Source organism: Salmo trutta, chromosome 34, assembly GCF_901001165.1.
Source record: "Salmo trutta chromosome 34, fSalTru1.1, whole genome shotgun sequence".
NCBI lineage: Eukaryota > Metazoa > Chordata > Actinopteri > Salmoniformes > Salmonidae > Salmo > Salmo trutta.
In genome coordinates, this window is record NC_042990.1 from 20948752 (window position 1) to 20966646 (window position 17895).

The 17895-nt window shown below is 42.6% G+C and overlaps 1 protein-coding gene across 11 annotated transcripts in view; it reads right to left on the minus strand.

Moving 5' to 3' along the window:
* LOC115173782 (thyroid hormone receptor beta) overlaps positions 1-17895 on the minus strand; it is a 133433-nt gene that overhangs the window by 7833 nt on the left and 107705 nt on the right. For 6 of the 11 annotated variants that reach the window (XM_029732172.1, XM_029732171.1, XM_029732168.1 and 3 more), the window contains 6 exons: positions 13667-13767; positions 13340-13487; positions 10356-10561; positions 7720-7806; positions 4487-4633; positions 3522-3780 (listed from right to left, as the gene is read on the minus strand). In XM_029732172.1, the coding sequence (XP_029588032.1) occupies positions 3522-3780; positions 4487-4633; positions 7720-7806; positions 10356-10561; positions 13340-13487; positions 13667-13767 (948 nt within the window). Of the gene's footprint in view, positions 1-3521; positions 3781-4486; positions 4634-7719; positions 7807-10355; positions 10562-13339; positions 13488-13666; positions 13768-15470; positions 15862-17895 lie in introns of all 11 variants that reach the window. The other 5 variants (XM_029732164.1, XM_029732165.1, XM_029732174.1 and 2 more) reach the window with 5 other exon arrangements.

Consider the following 17895-nt stretch of genomic DNA (forward strand, 5'->3'; position numbering starts at 1 on the left):
CACGGGACAGGGGTTAATATGGAATCACATACACACGGGACAGGGGTTAATATAGAATCACATACACACGGGACAGGGGTTAATATGGAATCACATACACACGGGACAGGGGTTAATATAGAATCACATACACACGGGACAGGGGTTAATATGGAATCACATACACACGGGACAGGGGTTAATATAGAATCACATACACACGGGACAGGGGTTAATATAGAATTACATACACACGGGACAGGGGTTAATATAGAATTACATACACACGGGACAGGGGTTAATATGGAATTACATACACACGGGACAGGGGTTAATATAGAATCACATACACACGGGACAGGGGTTAATATAGAATTACATGCACACGGGACAGGGGTTAATATAGAATCACATACACACGGGACAGGGGTTAATATGGAATTACATACACACGGGACAGGGGTTAATATGGAATCACATACACACGGGACAGGGGTTAATATGGAATCACATACACACGGGACAGGGGTTAATATGGAATCACATACACACGGGACAGGGGTTAATATAGAATCACATACACACGGGACAGGGGTTAATATAGAATTACATACACACGGGACAGGGGTTAATATGGAATTACATACACACGGGACAGGGGTTAATATGGAATCACATACACACGGGACAGAGGTTAATATAGAATCACATACACACGGGACAGGGGTTAATATGGAATCACATACACACGGGACAGGGGTTAATATGGAATCACATACACACGGGACAGGGGTTAATATGGAATCACATACACACGGGACAGGGGTTAATATGGAATCACATACACACGGGACAGGGGTTAATATAGAATCACATACACACGGGACAGGGGTTAATATAGAATCACATACACACGGGACAGGGGTTAATATGGAATCACATACACACGGGACAGGGGTTAATATGGAATCACATACACACGGGACAGGGGTTAATATGGAATCACATACACACGGGACAGGGGTTAATATGGAATCACATACACACGGGACAGGGGTTAATATGTAATCACATACACACGGGACAGGGGTTAATATAGAATCACATACACACGGGACAGGGGTTAATATGGAATCACATACACACGGGACAGGGGTTAATATAGAATCACATACACACGGGACAGGGGTTAATATGGAATCACATACACACGGGACAGGGGTTAATATAGAATCACATACACACGGGACAGGGGTTAATATGGAATCACATACACACGGGACAGGGGTTAATATGGTGTGTTGTTCGACCAAATCTCTATCTGTTTATAGAATCACATACACACGGGACAGGGGTTAATATGGAATCACATACACACGGGACAGGGGTTAATATAGAATCACATACACACGGGACAGGGGTTAATATGGAATCACATACACACGGGACAGGGGTTAATATAGAATCACATACACACGGGACAGGGGTTAATATGGAATCACATACACACGGGACAGGGGTTAATATAGAATCACATACACACGGGACAGGGGTTAATATAGAATTACATACACACGGGACAGGGGTTAATATAGAATTACATACACACGGGACAGGGGTTAATATGGAATTACATACACACGGGACAGGGGTTAATATAGAATCACATACACACGGGATAGGGGTTAATATAGAATTACATGCACACGGGACAGGGGTTAATATAGAATCACATACACACGGGACAGGGGTTAATATGGAATTACATACACACGGGACAGGGGTTAATATAGAATCACATACACACGGGACAGGGGTTAATATGGAATCACATACACACGGGACAGGGGTTAATATGGAATCACATACACACGGGACAGGGGTTAATATAGAATCACATACACACGGGACAGGGGTTAATATAGAATTACATACACACGGGACAGGGGTTAATATGGAATTACATACACACGGGACAGGGGTTAATATGGAATCACATACACACGGGACAGAGGTTAATATAGAATCACATACACACGGGACAGGGGTTAATATGGAATCACATACACACGGGACAGGGGTTAATATGGAATCACATACACACGGGACAGGGGTTAATATGGAATCACATACACACGGGACAGGGGTTAATATGGAATCACATACACACGGGACAGGGGTTAATATAGAATCACATACACACGGGACAGGGGTTAATATAGAATCACATACACACGGGACAGGGGTTAATATAGAATCACATACACACGGGACAGGGGTTAATATGGAATCACATACACACGGGACAGGGGTTAATATGGAACCACATACACACGGGACAGGGGTTAATATAGAATCACATACACACGGGACAGGGGTTAATATAGAATCACATACACACGGGACAGGGGTTAATATGGAATCACATACACACGGGACAGGGGTTAATATGGAATCACATACACACGGGACAGGGGTTAATATAGAATCACATTGACATGGGACAGGGGTTAACATGGAATCACATACACACGGGACAGTTGTTAATATGGCGTGTTGTTCGACCAAATCTCTATCTGTTTATAGAATCACATACACACGGGACAGGAGTTAATATAGAATCACATACACACGGGACAGGGGTTAATATAGAATCACATACACACGGGACAGGGGTTAATATGGTGTGTTGTTTGACCAAATCTCTATCTGTTTATAGAATCACTAACACACGGGACAGGGGTTAATATGGCGTGTTGTTCGACCAATTCTCTATCTGTTTAAAGAATTACATACACACGGGACAGGGGTTAATATGGCGTGTTGTTCGACCAAATCTCTATCTGTTTATAGAATCACATACACACGGGACAGGGGTTAATATGGAGTGTTGTTGGACCAAATCTCTATCTGTTTATAGAATTACATACACACGGGACAGGGGTTAATATGGCGTGTTGTTCGACCAATTCTCTATCTGTTTATAGAATCACATACACACGGGACAGGGGTTAATATGGCGTGTTGTTCGACCAAATCTCGGTTTGAACTCAGGGGCCTGCCGCTCTCTTTCTGTCTCACCCACAATGTATTCTACTTCCTATCTAATCTACTTTTAATGTACTTGTCATCATGCCAACTAGTTCAACATTGAAATGGCAGGTCACGACAAATTAAAATGAACAACAACATGGTATAGAATATTAAAGAACACTCGTTTGAACGTTTTGGAACACTCTTTAATAGATACGTTCAAATTCACCCAGTTTTTTAAAGGGGCACCTTTTAAAGGATTTCTTTGAAATAACTAGCCGTAAAAAAAGCGATATCTTCTATATTGTCAGCTTACAAGTAGGTAAAACTGCTACTGGACTGTGGCCCCTTAGTTTCAATGGCCATGACCCCCTTGCCCTTTAAAACGCTTTTGGAAGGTGACAAAACCCATAAGCCTGCGTCTAGCGAAAACAAGGGGCCGGATGTCTGGTAGTGTGGTGACGCAACAGGTGTGTGTGTGGGCCGGCAAGCATGTCTCTTTCTCTCACCGGAGGACAGGAGGATGACGGTCTGTAGCAGAGCGACCTCAGAGTCGTCCAGGTGGAACGACGACAGCGACACGCCCAAATCAAAGATGGCGTCCGACACCACACCCAGGCCTCCGTTCTTCAGCTGGCCGCGGGTCACGGCCATCTCTCCGTTAAGTGTCAGCGTCTCGCTCTCTGGGTCGTAGCGAACGGCCGCCCGTAAAGACATGATCTCCATGCAGCAGCCTTTCAATAGGATAATCTGGTCTTCACAAGGCAGCTGGGAGGAGAGAGACAAACACAGAGAGCAAACATTGTTATTGATTTTTTATTGATTTATTTGCACACGAAAGATGAACGACTGATGTGATTGTAAGAATTAAAAGGAGCATGTGCAGGAGAGGTCAAAAGTCCAGAAATTATACTACAACATTTATGTTGACATATATTAGTAGTGTTAGCATTTATTACAAACTGAACTCTGTACATCGCATACTAAATGTTTTTTTTTCTTTGCTATTTTTTAAATGAATTTTAATTTCAGTTTTGTTTAAAATATTTTTAATAATGTTGATTTTGTTTAGTTTACATGTTGAGACCATTTCTATTTCAGTTTTAGTATTAGTGAGTTAAGGTATTTCATAATTTTTTAATATGAAAGACAAATAGAAATATAGCACTAAGCCAAAACATAATTTACACAATTTCTATTTAACTATAAACTAAATATTGAATTAATTTTACATTTAAAATGTTCTCTCATTTTAGTTTCTATTTGAGTAAAATTGCTTATGTTGAGTTTTAAACTTGAGTTTGTTTCCGTTTAAGTTATAGTGTTTTAGAACCAATATTTATTGACATTCTCTATGATAAGCAGGAAATCAATCATATGAAAAGAGAACAAAAATATAAAACACACATCCCCAATAAATGTTGATAATATTTACATTTTAGTTTCAATAAAGGAAATAGCTTTGCTTACGTACCTCACAGAACATAGGCAGCTTTTTGGCAAAGTCCACCACTCGGGTAATGGCGGGGGTGATAATTTTTGTAAACTGACTGAAGGCTTCAATGTCCACTTTGCTCCCTTCAGGTGCATTTATGACCGGCGCTTGACCAATGTCCTCAGGCTGAAACGACAACAGGTGGAGGGAGGACACGGCTCAGTGCATGTAAGTATGTCCAACAGGGACAGACTACTAAAAGACTTTAAGACACAGGGTGCAACTGAAATAGGGTGCACCCTATATAGTGCAGTACTTTCGAGCATAGGGCACTGGTCAAAAGTAGTGTACTAACTAGGGAGGAGGGTTCAATTCAGATGCAGCTAGAAAGATCAGACCAGACCACACAACACGGTCTCCTCTTTCTCCTCTAGGCATGACAGGTCAACGAGTAAAACAGCACGACATGAAAACAAAGTGGACAGCGTTTCCACTGTGACCGTTGTTCAGGAGGGAAAAGGAGGAAAGTTTGAGGGAAACTTAAACAGGAGGGGATTCTCAAGAAAGTGCAAAGTGCAAGCCATTCATTTTCTCATCCTCAGTTGGCAGTGTCTTTGACTAGGGTTATCCACTGATACGGTATTATTATTTTTATAACATATTGAACTACTTTCCTTCTGACCAGAAGTGACATAAGAGCGATAGAGAGTAGAGTGAGCGCGTAAGCAAAGAGCCCAGATTGAGTTGAGTTGAGTAGCAGAGGACAAAGCACTGTGTACAGCACCCCCCAGCTTCTGTTGGTTTGGTTTAAATCAATATCAATATTGATGAAATAATAAAACACTCATTATTAATACAAATAATATCCCTTTAAGAGTCCTTCTCCCCTGTATGCCTTTTAACTGTCACAGCTAGCAGAGAACTAGCTACATACTGTATGCACTTAAAGCTAGACTACACAGCAAAAAGTATGTGGACACCTGCTCATCTCATTCCAAAATCAAGGGCATTAATATGGAGTTGGTCCCTCTCCTTTGCTGCTATAACAGCCTCCACTCTTCTGGGAAGGCTTTCCACTAGATGTTGGAACATTGCTGCAGCGACTTGCTTCCATTCAGCCACAAGAGCATTAGTGAGGTCTGGCACTGATGTTGGGCGATTAGGCCTGGCTCCCAAAGAACAGTTCTTGTGCTGACGTTGCTTCCAGAGGCAGTTTGGAAACCGTAGTGAGTGACCTCTTCAGCACTCGGCGGTCCTGTTCTGTGAGCTTGTGTGGCCTACCACTTCGCGACTGAGCCATTGTTGCTCCTAGACGTTTCTACTTAACAATAACAGCACTTACAGTTGACCGGGTCAGCTCTAGCAGGGTAGAAATTTGACGAACTGACTTGTTGGAAAGGTGCCATCCTATGACGATGCCATATTGAAAGTCACTGAGCTCTTCAGTAAGACAATTCTACTGCCAATGTCTGTCTATGGAGAATGCATTGCTGTGTGCTCTATTTTATACACCTGTCAGCAACGGGTGTAGCTAACATAGCCAAATCCACTAATTTGAAGGGTGTCCACATACTTTTGGCAATGTAGTGTATATGGGTCATTCAACAGAAGTGGTTCAAATTGCTGTCCCCAGTCAAAAAAACTATTTCAAAAACGGATAAGTCTCCAAACTTAGGACATTTATTAACATCATGATTTATTCTAATTCATGCAAAGGCAATAACACACATATTGTTAAATTAATATAGTACAACATGTTTGTTGATATACTCATTTCTATTGGGGGGTGGCTGTCCCCATCCTGGCTCCTAAAATGTATGTTTGAAAACAAAGTGATTCATTATTTAAAAAATCTTTTTCACACTATTATTTCAATAGAACATACTGATTTGTTTTATTATTCAATTGAAAGATACTGCTACTTTATTGTAAAAAATCTTTCTCTAACATATGATTTCCCCACTTTGTATGTCACTACCGAAACATACATTAAAAGACTGTAGAATGAATGTGACTTAAGCCACATCCCTACAACTATAATCAGGAAATGGGATTGCGTCCCTCTCCATCATAGCCACATGATGTGTCAATACCGAACATATAATATACAAAAAAATGGTATGTATTTGGAACAAAAATATATGTCCAAAATATACAGTAGCTAGCTAGCTATGGTAACTAAAAACTGAAACGTCCACAACTGAAACAATTTGGTTGATGTTGGTATTGACATGATTGTTTTGTTAACTGACACTTTATTGGTAATCCACTGTATTTCTTTACATCTATTGAAAAAAACATCTGATAAGATAATCTACATTAAAGACATAGATAATTGTTTCTTCCTGGAAGTCAAATTAATTGGACGAAACCGCCTTCTTCTCGCTTTAAATCAAGGACATACTATTGTAGCGAATTCAGGGGGGTAGCCCCGACCGGGACTCGAACCGAGGTCCAACGACTGTCAAGCCAATACCTTAACCGTTACGCCAAGAGGTTTAAGTGTTGAGTTAAGGTTGCTACAATATGGTATACAGTGGACAAGGTCCTCAGCCTAATCCCTCCTGCCACAAAAATTACACAGTTACATGTCCCAATCAGCCAAAGTGTGTACGACACAGGCAGCCCAATTCTGATATTCTGATGGTCTTTTGACCAAACACATCAGATCTTTCACATCAGCTCTTTTTCAGAGCTGATATGATTGGTCAAAAGACCAATTAGCGAAAAAAATGGCAGAATTGGGCTGCCTGTGTAAACGCAGCCACATGTGCGAGAAGCTTGGTCTGTGAATACAGGGAAACTTGTCCATGGGTTAGAGTCTGACATTGATGGTGAAATATGTCTCTGAATTACATTTAAAGGTTTTGAAAATCATTTTAAAAATCTTGTGTTTACTATTTTGCTCATTTTGTATTACATTTCTCAAATTAATATGTAACAGAAGGTTAATAAAAATGATCAATATGGTGCATGGTTCTCCCTTATTAATTAATTCATTGCAACTTTTTCACTGTTTTGGTAGTGAATAATTAGGTGCCAAGTAAGGAATTCACAAAACTATTTAAAATATGCAATACAAACAGTGTGTGAATAGTAGATATGTCTAAAAATAGGATACAAATTATATATTTTTTTCTAACCCCAATTTGAATGAACCACTGTATTTTAACACTCGCCTATAATATAATAGCTAGCTATAGCAGGTGCGATTTGAGAAGTGTTTTGATAGTATTTAAACTCAGTATTATATTTTATCTACTAGTTCTTACCTTGGTTTCCTTCACCCCCACTGCACTCTGGTCAGAAGTATAGAATAAATTACATGTTATTTCATTAAGTAGCATTGCTTCCTCGACCTGTTGGACAATCAACAGAGATTGTGAAGAACGTTTCAATGAGGAACCCGTGTCAAGCCAACTAAAAAAAAAAACACGTTTAAACTGAGGACAGGTAGATGACAGAAAAGTAAGTGCAGAGAGAGAAAACAGGTGAGTAGTACACAAAATGCAAAGTGGAGTTTCCATGACAAGATTTAGGCTCAGGCTGAAGCATTTATTTTATACTTATGAACATATATTTAATTATAGGTATTCAGGTAAAATATTTTTGTAAACTTTTTTTTTTGGGGGGGGGGTACAATTTGTACTGTTGTATGTCAAGGCTCACAAATCAGTTTATCAAAGCTGATATACAGTACCCTTCAAAAGTTTGGAAACACCTACTCATTCAAGGGTTTTTCTTTATTTTGACTATTTTCTACATTGTAGAATAAAAGTGAAGACATCAAAACTATGAAATAACGCATATGTATTCATTTAGCAACCAAAATAGTGTTAAACAAATCAAAATATATTTTATATTTGAGATTCTTCAAAGTAGCCATCCCTTGCCTTGATTTAAGCAGGTATGCCTTGTTAAAAATGTATTTGTGGAATTTCTTTCCTTCTTAATGTGTTTGAGCCAATCAGTTGTGTTGTGACAAGGTAGGGGTGGTATACAGAAGATAGCCCTATTTGGTAAAAGACCAAGTCCATATTATGGCAAGAACAGCTCAAATAAGCAAAGAGTAACAACAGTCCATCATTACTTTAAGACATGAAGGTCTGTCAATCTGGAAAATTTCAAGAACTTTGAACTTCTTCAAGTGCAGTCGCAAAACCCATCAAGCGCTATGATGAAACTGGCTCTCATGAGGACCGCCACAGGAAAGGAAGACCCAGAGTTTCCTCTGCTGCAGAGGATAAGTTCATTAGAGTTAACTGCACCTCAGATTGCAGCCCAAATAAATTCAACACAGAGTTCAAGTAACAGACAAATCTCAACATCAACTGTTCAGAGAAGACTGCGTGAATCAGGCCTTCATGGTTGAACTGCTGCAAAGAAACCACTACTAAAGGACATGAATAAGAAGAAGAGACTTGCTTGGCCCAATAAACACAAGCAATGGACATTAGACCAGTGGAAATCTGTCCTTTGGTCTGATGAGTTAAAATGAGAGATTTTGGATTCTAACCGCCGTGTCTTTGTGAGACGCAGAGTAAGTGAACGGATGAGCTCCGCATGTGTGGTTCCCACCGTGAAGCATGGAGGAGGAGGTGTGATGGTGCTTTGCTGGTGACACTGTCAGTGATTTATTTAGAATTCAAGGCACATTTAACCAGCATGCCTACCACAGCATTCTGCAGTGATACATCATCCCTTCTGTTTGCACTTAGTGGGACTATCATTTGTTTTTTAACAGGTCAATGACCCAAAACACACCTCCAGGCCGTGTAAGGGCTATTTGGCCAGGTAGAGTGATGGAGTGCTGCATCAGATGACCTGGCCTCCACAATCACCCGACCTCAACCCAATTGAGATGGTTTGGGATGAGTTGGACCGCAGAGTGAAGGACAAACAGCCAACAAGTGCTCAGCATATGTGGGAACTCCTTCAGAACTGTTGGAAAAGCATTCCAGGTGAAGCTGGTTGAGAGAATGCCAAGAGTGTGCAAAGTTGTCATCAAGGCAAAGGTTTGGCTGCTTTGAAGAATCTAAAATCCAAAATATATTTTGATTTGTTTAACACTTTCTGGTTACTACATGATTCCATATGTGTTATTTCATTGTTTTGATGTAGAAAATAGTAAAAATAAAGAAAAACCCTTGAATGAGTAGGTTTGTCCAAACTTTTGACTGGTACTGTACATTACGATAATATAGTATAATGTAATACTATAATACTAATATAATAATACAGTCTGCACAGGGATTACAGATGAAAATGTGTTGTTTAGCTAAATCTTGAACTATTACTAATCCAAAATAAATACATAAAATAAATTACAATTCAATATTTCTATACTGTATATGTGGCCTACTCAACAGTCTATAGTCCAGGCCTTGTGTCATCTCTACATGGAAACCCCAGGATAGAGTCAAAGAAACTGAGACAGACTTCAATCTGCAGAGGATGATTAGACTTTATGGAAAATAAAATCAATTGGTTAAAATGTGAGGAGTGAAATTATAAGGTAAGTACTGTTCACCACACAGCGAGAGAGAGAAAGACAGAGAGAGAAAGCGAGAGAGATAGAAACAGTTATTCGTTTTTAGTATTTGTTTAGATTATTAAAGAACACTGTTTTAAAGGGGAGAGAAAGAAGAAAACAACAGGAATCGATTGTTCCGTTTTAAGTTAATGTCTGCTGCGTTGAGGAACACACTTTCTCCAGCATCCAGCTAATTCTCCCCATTCTACAAGGAGATACAAAAAACATGGACATATTAACGTTGGGAACAGTGGTGGGTTGGGGATGGGATAGGAGGTAGGGAAGGGGACAAGAGAGGAATTGTGGGAACTGGGAATGTTTCACAGAACAGCCATGGTTGGTTAGACGCTGTCAGCCACGGAGGAGACGTCTCACCAAGAACTTGCGTTTCTGTTTCCAGTGGTTGCCCTGGGCGTTAGTTGACATGTGGGCCTCGGTGACCATGCGGATCAGGTCCCACTCCTCCTGGGACGGCTCAGGCCGGTCCCACACCGTCTTCTGGAGCTCATCCTTCCGCCGCCGCTCACGGTTCTCCTCGATCAACTTCCGCTTGGCGAGCCGCTTGCTGTCGTCCAGCACCACTGGGAGGAAGTGGTGGAGGTGTATAGGATGGGAGGGAGGGAGTGGTGGAGGTGTAGAGGGTGGGAGGGAGGGAGTGGTGGAGATGTAGAGGATGGGAGGGAGTGGTGGAGGTGTAGAGGATGGGAGGGAGTGGTGGAGGTGTATAGGATGGGAGGGAGGAAGTGGTGGAGGTGTAGAGGGTGGGAGGGAGTGGTGGAGATGTAGAGGATGGGAGGGAGTGGTGGAGGTGTAGAGGATGGGAGGGAGGAAGTGGTGGAGATGTAGAGGATGGGAGGGAGTGGTGGAGGTGTAGAGGATGGGAGGGAGGAAGTGGTGGAGGTGTAGAGGATGGGAGGGAGTGGTGGAGGTGTAGAGGATGGGAGGGAGTGGTGGAGGTGTAGAGGATGGGAGGGAGGAAGTGGTGGAGATGTAGAGGATGGGAGGGAGGAAGTGGTGGAGATGTAGAGGATGGGAGGGAGTGGTGGAGGTGTAGAGGGTGGGAGGGAGTGGTGGAGGTGTAGAGGATGGGAGGGAGTGGTGGAGGTGTAGAGGATGGGAGGGAGTGGTGGAGGTGTAGAGGATGGGAGGGAGGAAGTGGTGGAGGTGTAGAGGGTGGGAGGGAGTGGTGGAGATGTAGAGGATGGGAGGGAGTGGTGGAGGTGTATAGGATGGGAGGGAGTGGTGGAGATATAGAGGATGGGAGGGAGTGGTGGAGGTGTAGAGGATGGGAGGGAGTGGTGGAGGTGTAGAGGGTGGGAGGGAGTGGCGGAGATGTAGAGGATGGGAGGGAGTGGCGGAGGTGTAGAGGGTGGGAGGGAGTGGTGGAGGTGTAGAGGATGGGAGGGAGTGGTGGAGGTGTAGAGGATGGGAGGGAGTGGTGGAGGTGTAGAGGATGGGAGGGAGTGGTGGAGGTGTATAGGATGGGAGGGAGGAAGTGGTGGAGGTGTAGAGGGTGGGAGGGAGTGGTGGAGATGTAGAGGATGGGAGGGAGTGGTGGAGGTGTAGAGGATGGGAGGGAGGAAGTGGTGGAGGTGTAGAGGGTGGGAGGGAGTGGTGGAGATGTAGAGGATGGGAGGGAGTGGTGGAGGTGTAGAGGATGGGAGGGAGTGGTGGAGATATAGAGGATGGGAGGGAGTGGTGGAGGTGTAAAGGGTGGGAGGGAGTGGTGGAGATGTAGAGGATGGGAGGGAGTGGTGGAGGTGTAGAGGGTGGGAGGGAGTGGTGGAGGTGTAGAGGATGGGAGGGAGTGGTGGAGGTGTAGAGGGTGGGAGGGAGTGGTGGAGATGTAGAGGATGGGAGGGAGTGGTGGAGGTGTAGAGGGTGGGAGGGAGTGGTGGAGGTGTAGAGGGTGGGAGGGAGTGGTGGAGATGTAGAGGATGGGAGGGAGTGGTGGAGGTGTAGAGGATGGGAGGGAGTGGTGGAGATGTAGAGGATGGGAGGGAGTGGTGGAGGTATAGAGGATGGGAGGGAGTGGTGGAGATATAGAGGATGGGAGGGAGTGGTGGAGGTGTAGAGGATGGGAGGGAGTGGTGGAGATATAGAGGATGGGAGGGAGTGGTGGAGGTGTAAAGGGTGGGAGGGAGTGGTGGAGATGTAGAGGATGGGAGGGAGTGGTGGAGGTGTAGAGGATGGGAGGGAGTGGTGGAGATATAGAGGATGGGAGGGAGTGGTGGAGGTGTAGAGGATGGGAGGGGTGGAGGAGGAGGAGAGTGAGGTGTTAGGGTTTGGGGGAAGGGTGAAGTGGTAGGGAGAGAGAGGGTCAAAGAGGAAAGCAAGGAGTCACGAACGGAGAGGGGATTGAGAGGAAGGGGATCAAGCGCACAAAGAAGCAAGAGAGTAAGTCTACAACAAGTTTAAATTCAAGGTTAAGTTTAAGCGTCAGACAATTAAAATCGTTGACATAGTGTCACGCGATAGAACGCTACATTGTAGCTGCTCCCATCAGACAACCTGGCACATGTTAGTCCTATGCTAACCTCACCAGGTGGTAGTGATTATTTCCTGTATCAAAATCCTCATCAGCCTATCAAAGATCTTCAACTCTTTCTCCACAAACCAATGGCAGTTCTTAAAATAGGTCAACTCAGCCACCAGAGGGATACATGTATAACTTGAATTTGGAGGGTTACATGAATCCCTCTTGTGGCCGACTTGACCTATTTTAAGAACTGCCACTGCTATTTTAAGAAATTAAATGTTCTATTGTTCGCATACAATTTACAATACATACAATATACAATTCAAAACATATGCACTCTGCCTCTGATATTTACACTGATAATATCCATCATTAAAAACATTATCTGCCAATAGATAAATAATAATACAAATTCGATAACAGAAGTAAAAACAGAGAAAGCATGATAGAAATTGCACAATAAAAAAGAACGAAGAAGAGTATTTGTAAAGAGTAATGAAGGAGGCAGTCTATTCCTGTTATGAGGAGTCATGACATTAGCTCTCCCTATCTCTGTACTCTGAAATAGGCAGGTTAAGCAGCTCTCCGTGATGAGCCACCTGGCAGGCCAGGCGTGATTATCAAGTTCAGTTAACAGATCTCTCAGCTAGATTGGAGCGTATTTATTGAGACACATTTTTAGAGCAATCAGAACTAGTGCTAGTTAGTTCATTTGTTTAATCCGTTTTTTCCCCAGCTGCCATAGTGGTGGTAGTGAATGTCCTCAATTAAATATGAACGCTACATTATTATAATTGTATTATACATCTCACTCTAGAAGAAGGAACATCCTCTCTAAAAAGGCATTCTGGGGAACTAAACTAAGCAGAATACTACTTACAGTCTGTTGCCATGCCGACAGCGATGCACTTCTTGAAGCGACATTCCTGGCACTGGTTCCTGGTCACCTTATCGATGACGCACTTTGCCTCGTACTTACAAGCGTACGTCGGGTTCAGGTTCTTCTGGATCGTCCGCCGGAAGAAACCCTTTGGGAAAAAAAGATAAACGAAATGTTTGAAAGGGAATTTCCGGAACCCAATGATCTAAAGAATGATATTTCATAGAATTTTTCCTTTTTGATGGATACTGCTGAAACCATGTCAGGGATTTAAGTGTTGGTATTATTACATATGTTATTAATACATATGTCCAGTGTTGGTATTACCTTGCATCCTTCACAGGTGATACAGCGATAGTGATATCCTGTAGCTTTATCCCCACATACCACACATAACTCGTCCTTGTCCAGGTAACTGGGGATGTACCCTAACAAGACAGAAAGAGATCAAACGTAAAACGCATCATATAGGGAAAGTTGTACAACTGAAAGCCTTCAACTGAAATGTGTCTTCCACATTTAACCCAACCCCTCTGAATCAGAGAGGTGCCATAATCGATATTCATGTCTTCGGGGCGCGGGGAACAGTGGGTTAACTGCCTTGCTCAGGGGTAGAACGACAGATCTTTACCTTGTCAGCTCAGGGATTGGATCCAGCAACCTTTCGGTTACTGGCCCAATGCTCTAACCACTAGGCTACCTGCCGCCCCATATAGGCCAGCGACGATCTGTTAACAGGGACACAACTATACTTATGTTGGATACAAACATCATTCAGAAACAACCAATTATGGATGCCAGGAACGCCTGTATGATTACCAGACAGATTTCCCTATGGGACAATAAAGTGTTCCCTTACTACTGTCAGACCACAAGCAGACCACTGAACATGATCTTTGTAGACACAGCAACATAGAAAAAAAGAGGTGATTTCCACCAGATGTGTTTAACATCATTCATTTCAACATAAAGTTCTCCAAAAGGGCCTAAAGTGTGTAGCACTAAGAAGTTAAGAAGCAGAGGTAACAAGAGTTAAAAAGGTAGGGTCAGTGAGGGCAAGCCTGGGGGCTTAGCCCACTGAGAGAGGTGATCCAGCTCGGACACACGAGTAGGGTGGCATGCAGGGGGGCCGTCAGACTGCTGGACGGGAGGGGGGTAGGAGGAGAGGAGGAAGGTGGGGGCAAGGTCAAGAAATGATCAATACGAGTCGAGGGGAGTCAGGGCCAAGCCATCAACCAGCAAGCTCCAGCCTTCTGTTACCCTGTCTGTAGGCTTGCTTCCTGCACCAGCAATCAATACACACACACACACACACACACACACACACACACACACACACACACACACACACACACACAAAATGCAACAGGTTCTCTGGCAGGTCAGTTCTGGCACGGTATGACACCTTAGGTCAACTTGGATTTACTCTAGTCCAAACTAAAGCCTGATCAAAGGAGCTCAGGTTGTCAACACAATTAATACCCACCCGTGAATTTAATAGCAAACCATTATGATAGACGCTAAGAACACTGTTCAGGACAATCAAATGCTGAGACATACTGACAATTCAGAAGTTTGCCAACAAGTCTTTTCAAAGTCCATGGACTTGTATTATGTTGGTGGTCTGAATTTGCCTTTAAACTTCAAGAGGGCTTAGTTTGAAAGTGAATACATAGTTCAATGTGCATAACTACAAACTGTTCCTAATGGGTTGACTTCTCAACCGATAAACTCACAGTACTCAGTGTTTATGTGTTAATAACCATATAGTATCAGAATCCCTATGATTATAGTGTATCAAAAGTCACTACGATATTATATATACACATACGAGCAAGGTTCAACACTGAAACGGTTTGCAATGAGATAAATCACTGTTCAAGCCAAACTAGAGACTAGCATACATCAAATACCAACAATATCAGCTCAGATTTTGTCCTTCATCAACAGGAAATATTTGTGCACCTGTCACACGTCTCTACACATGCATTCCAACACAAGCTGTCAGGATGTCACCCCATCACGCCACCGGGTTAGTCCCTACCTTTCAGCTTGCCATGCCATCACAATAATCCCTAGTACTTCCAGGTTCTACTTCCAGAAGCACTGCTCCCTAGTCCCAACTCCCTACCTTTCTTGTTGACCTCTTGCATCCACTGCATGTGGGAGAAGTCAGGCTTCCCCTCAGAATAGTAGTCGGGCTGGTGGTTGTAGTGGCTGAGAGGCACTTCCATGGTGCAGTATTCACTTTTGAACACGGGGTTGGGTCCTGGGTAGGAGCAGGCGTAGGGCTGGCTGGGGGGCCAAGCCTGCTCCATGCAGGGAGGGTGGATCTGGTGCATGGGCTGGGGCTCACAGTGCCCGTACCCCCCGGGACCATCACCTCCATACATGCAGTACTCCCCACCGCCCTGCATCGGGTAGCCACCGCCCACGCCATGAGGCATCTCATACATGTCAGGCATGCAGTAGTTCATGATGGCCAACGACTGCACCGAAGGCAGGTAGGCTCATACAAAAGGCTGATGACGACCAAAAAAAAAAAGAAAAAGAAGCCTGGAGTCAATGTTACGTATCAACTCAGAGCTAAGCCTAATTAATTCAGAGTTATGTTAAATTAGTCTAGATAAATAATGAAACGATTGATACGGATATGATAACAAACTGTGTACGGAGCAGGTAGGGGCTATGTTGGTGGAATGAGTCTTATATACCGAGTCCTTGGGCCCACCCCTACAGTACAACCCCTAGCACGCACTCGCCCGGCCCCACCCCACCCACACAGCGCCCTACCAGCCGAATGGGGCAGGAGCTTTATTACGACGTGAGATTTCTAATCTGACTCTGTAAATCCCAGAAGTGGAACAGACAGACAGCAACAAGATGGTGATGTTCTCGCAGATTAAAGCCTTGATTGATGTGCCTCACCAACCACCATCACCTAGTCATAGACATATGGTGCCGTGCCGCTGGCAGAAGTTAACAACAAACAAAGACAGTACAAAATAACAAAAGAAAAGTAATCCAAAATACTTTTCTGGCATAAGAGTATGAATAAGTAGTAGCGGACAGTCTTGGGAGAAGTTTAGTTTGGTTCGTCAACACCTGGTGAGTTAATTCAATTTAACACTTAGATCTGGATGATAAACAATATCATGCACATTAGAGTTCAAATCTCAGAATAATCGGGTTTAGCCTTCTTAGGCCTATTTCAGTGATTTATGTCACACACAAACTCAAAACACCTGTCTTCAATTCACATCAATCTACATGAATCCCACGTAATCCCAAACTTTTCACTGGTAATAAAGTCAAACTTAAGACTTCACTTCAGACTAGAATAGAATAGTTCATTTACAAGGGTTAAGTTATACCACCATTGTCATAAAATGAAGACCACCGCACTGTAATCCATGATGGACAACACAACCCAGCTAAAAACAACTTGCTTACTAGGTCAGTGAAACATCCGAAACTTCTATAACTCACTAGAAACACCTGCATACCCCGTGAATTACTGATTATAATCTAGCAATACCCTTTCACAAGTGTATTACAATGATAATATTACAGGAGCTAAGTGCAATGGTTCAAGATCATATACAATGATCAAATGTTGAAATAAATGGAATACTGAAGTTATATTCTCCTGCTGTTGATTGCATATTACTTTCTTCTTTGAGTCAGAATATAAGAAAGAAACCAAACTATTTATTCTCTGATACTCTGATATAGTTTGATCAACAGGTTACATTTCAATGGGAGGCGCCATGTGCCAAACCACCTTATCGTATGTTAATCTTCAGACATTCAGCCATATTGATTATGGTATTGATTATGGTTCACAGGATAAGCCTTATGGCAGAGGGGAAGGCGGTACCGATATTTTCTAATTGGACAATCAAAGTAGACGGACTAACTAAGTACAAACATATGCTTGATCACACTTAAGGTTCTTTTCTTGCTAAGATATGATTGGCTAAACCTCTTTACGACAACTTTGAAACACACTACATGTTACTTAATAAAGTTCCAAAAATAATAAAGTAATAATAACTACGTCCAAATAACTATATCAGAGTTTCAAGTAGTGATGGATCACGTGATATTACTCAGTTTAATAACTGAAATAGTTTTTAGTTAAGATTAGGTCTAGTGGACACAGAACTGCTAGAGGTCTACAAGTCAATAATCATTTCAAATTGAAAGAAGAAATACATTTAATATCAAGTCAGTCAAGAAAACAACACCAAATAGCTACAGTATTGTTCCACATTACTAACCATTAGCTGACCAAGGACAACCAAGACTCCTGGCCTACAGAATAACAATAGCATATACAGTGAGACAGAGATGTTAAGTATTCTGCTGTTCACCTTGTCCCCATTTACACGCAACAAAAACTTTTACAACTCAATCGAGTTTTAAATCTTAAAGAAATTGATTTCTTTATTAGGCATACAGTAGTTTCCCCAAAACGTTCATTGTTTATATGAATAAATAATGTACCCCTATATTAATAAAATATTGTCTTATACTTTTAGAATTCACAAAGT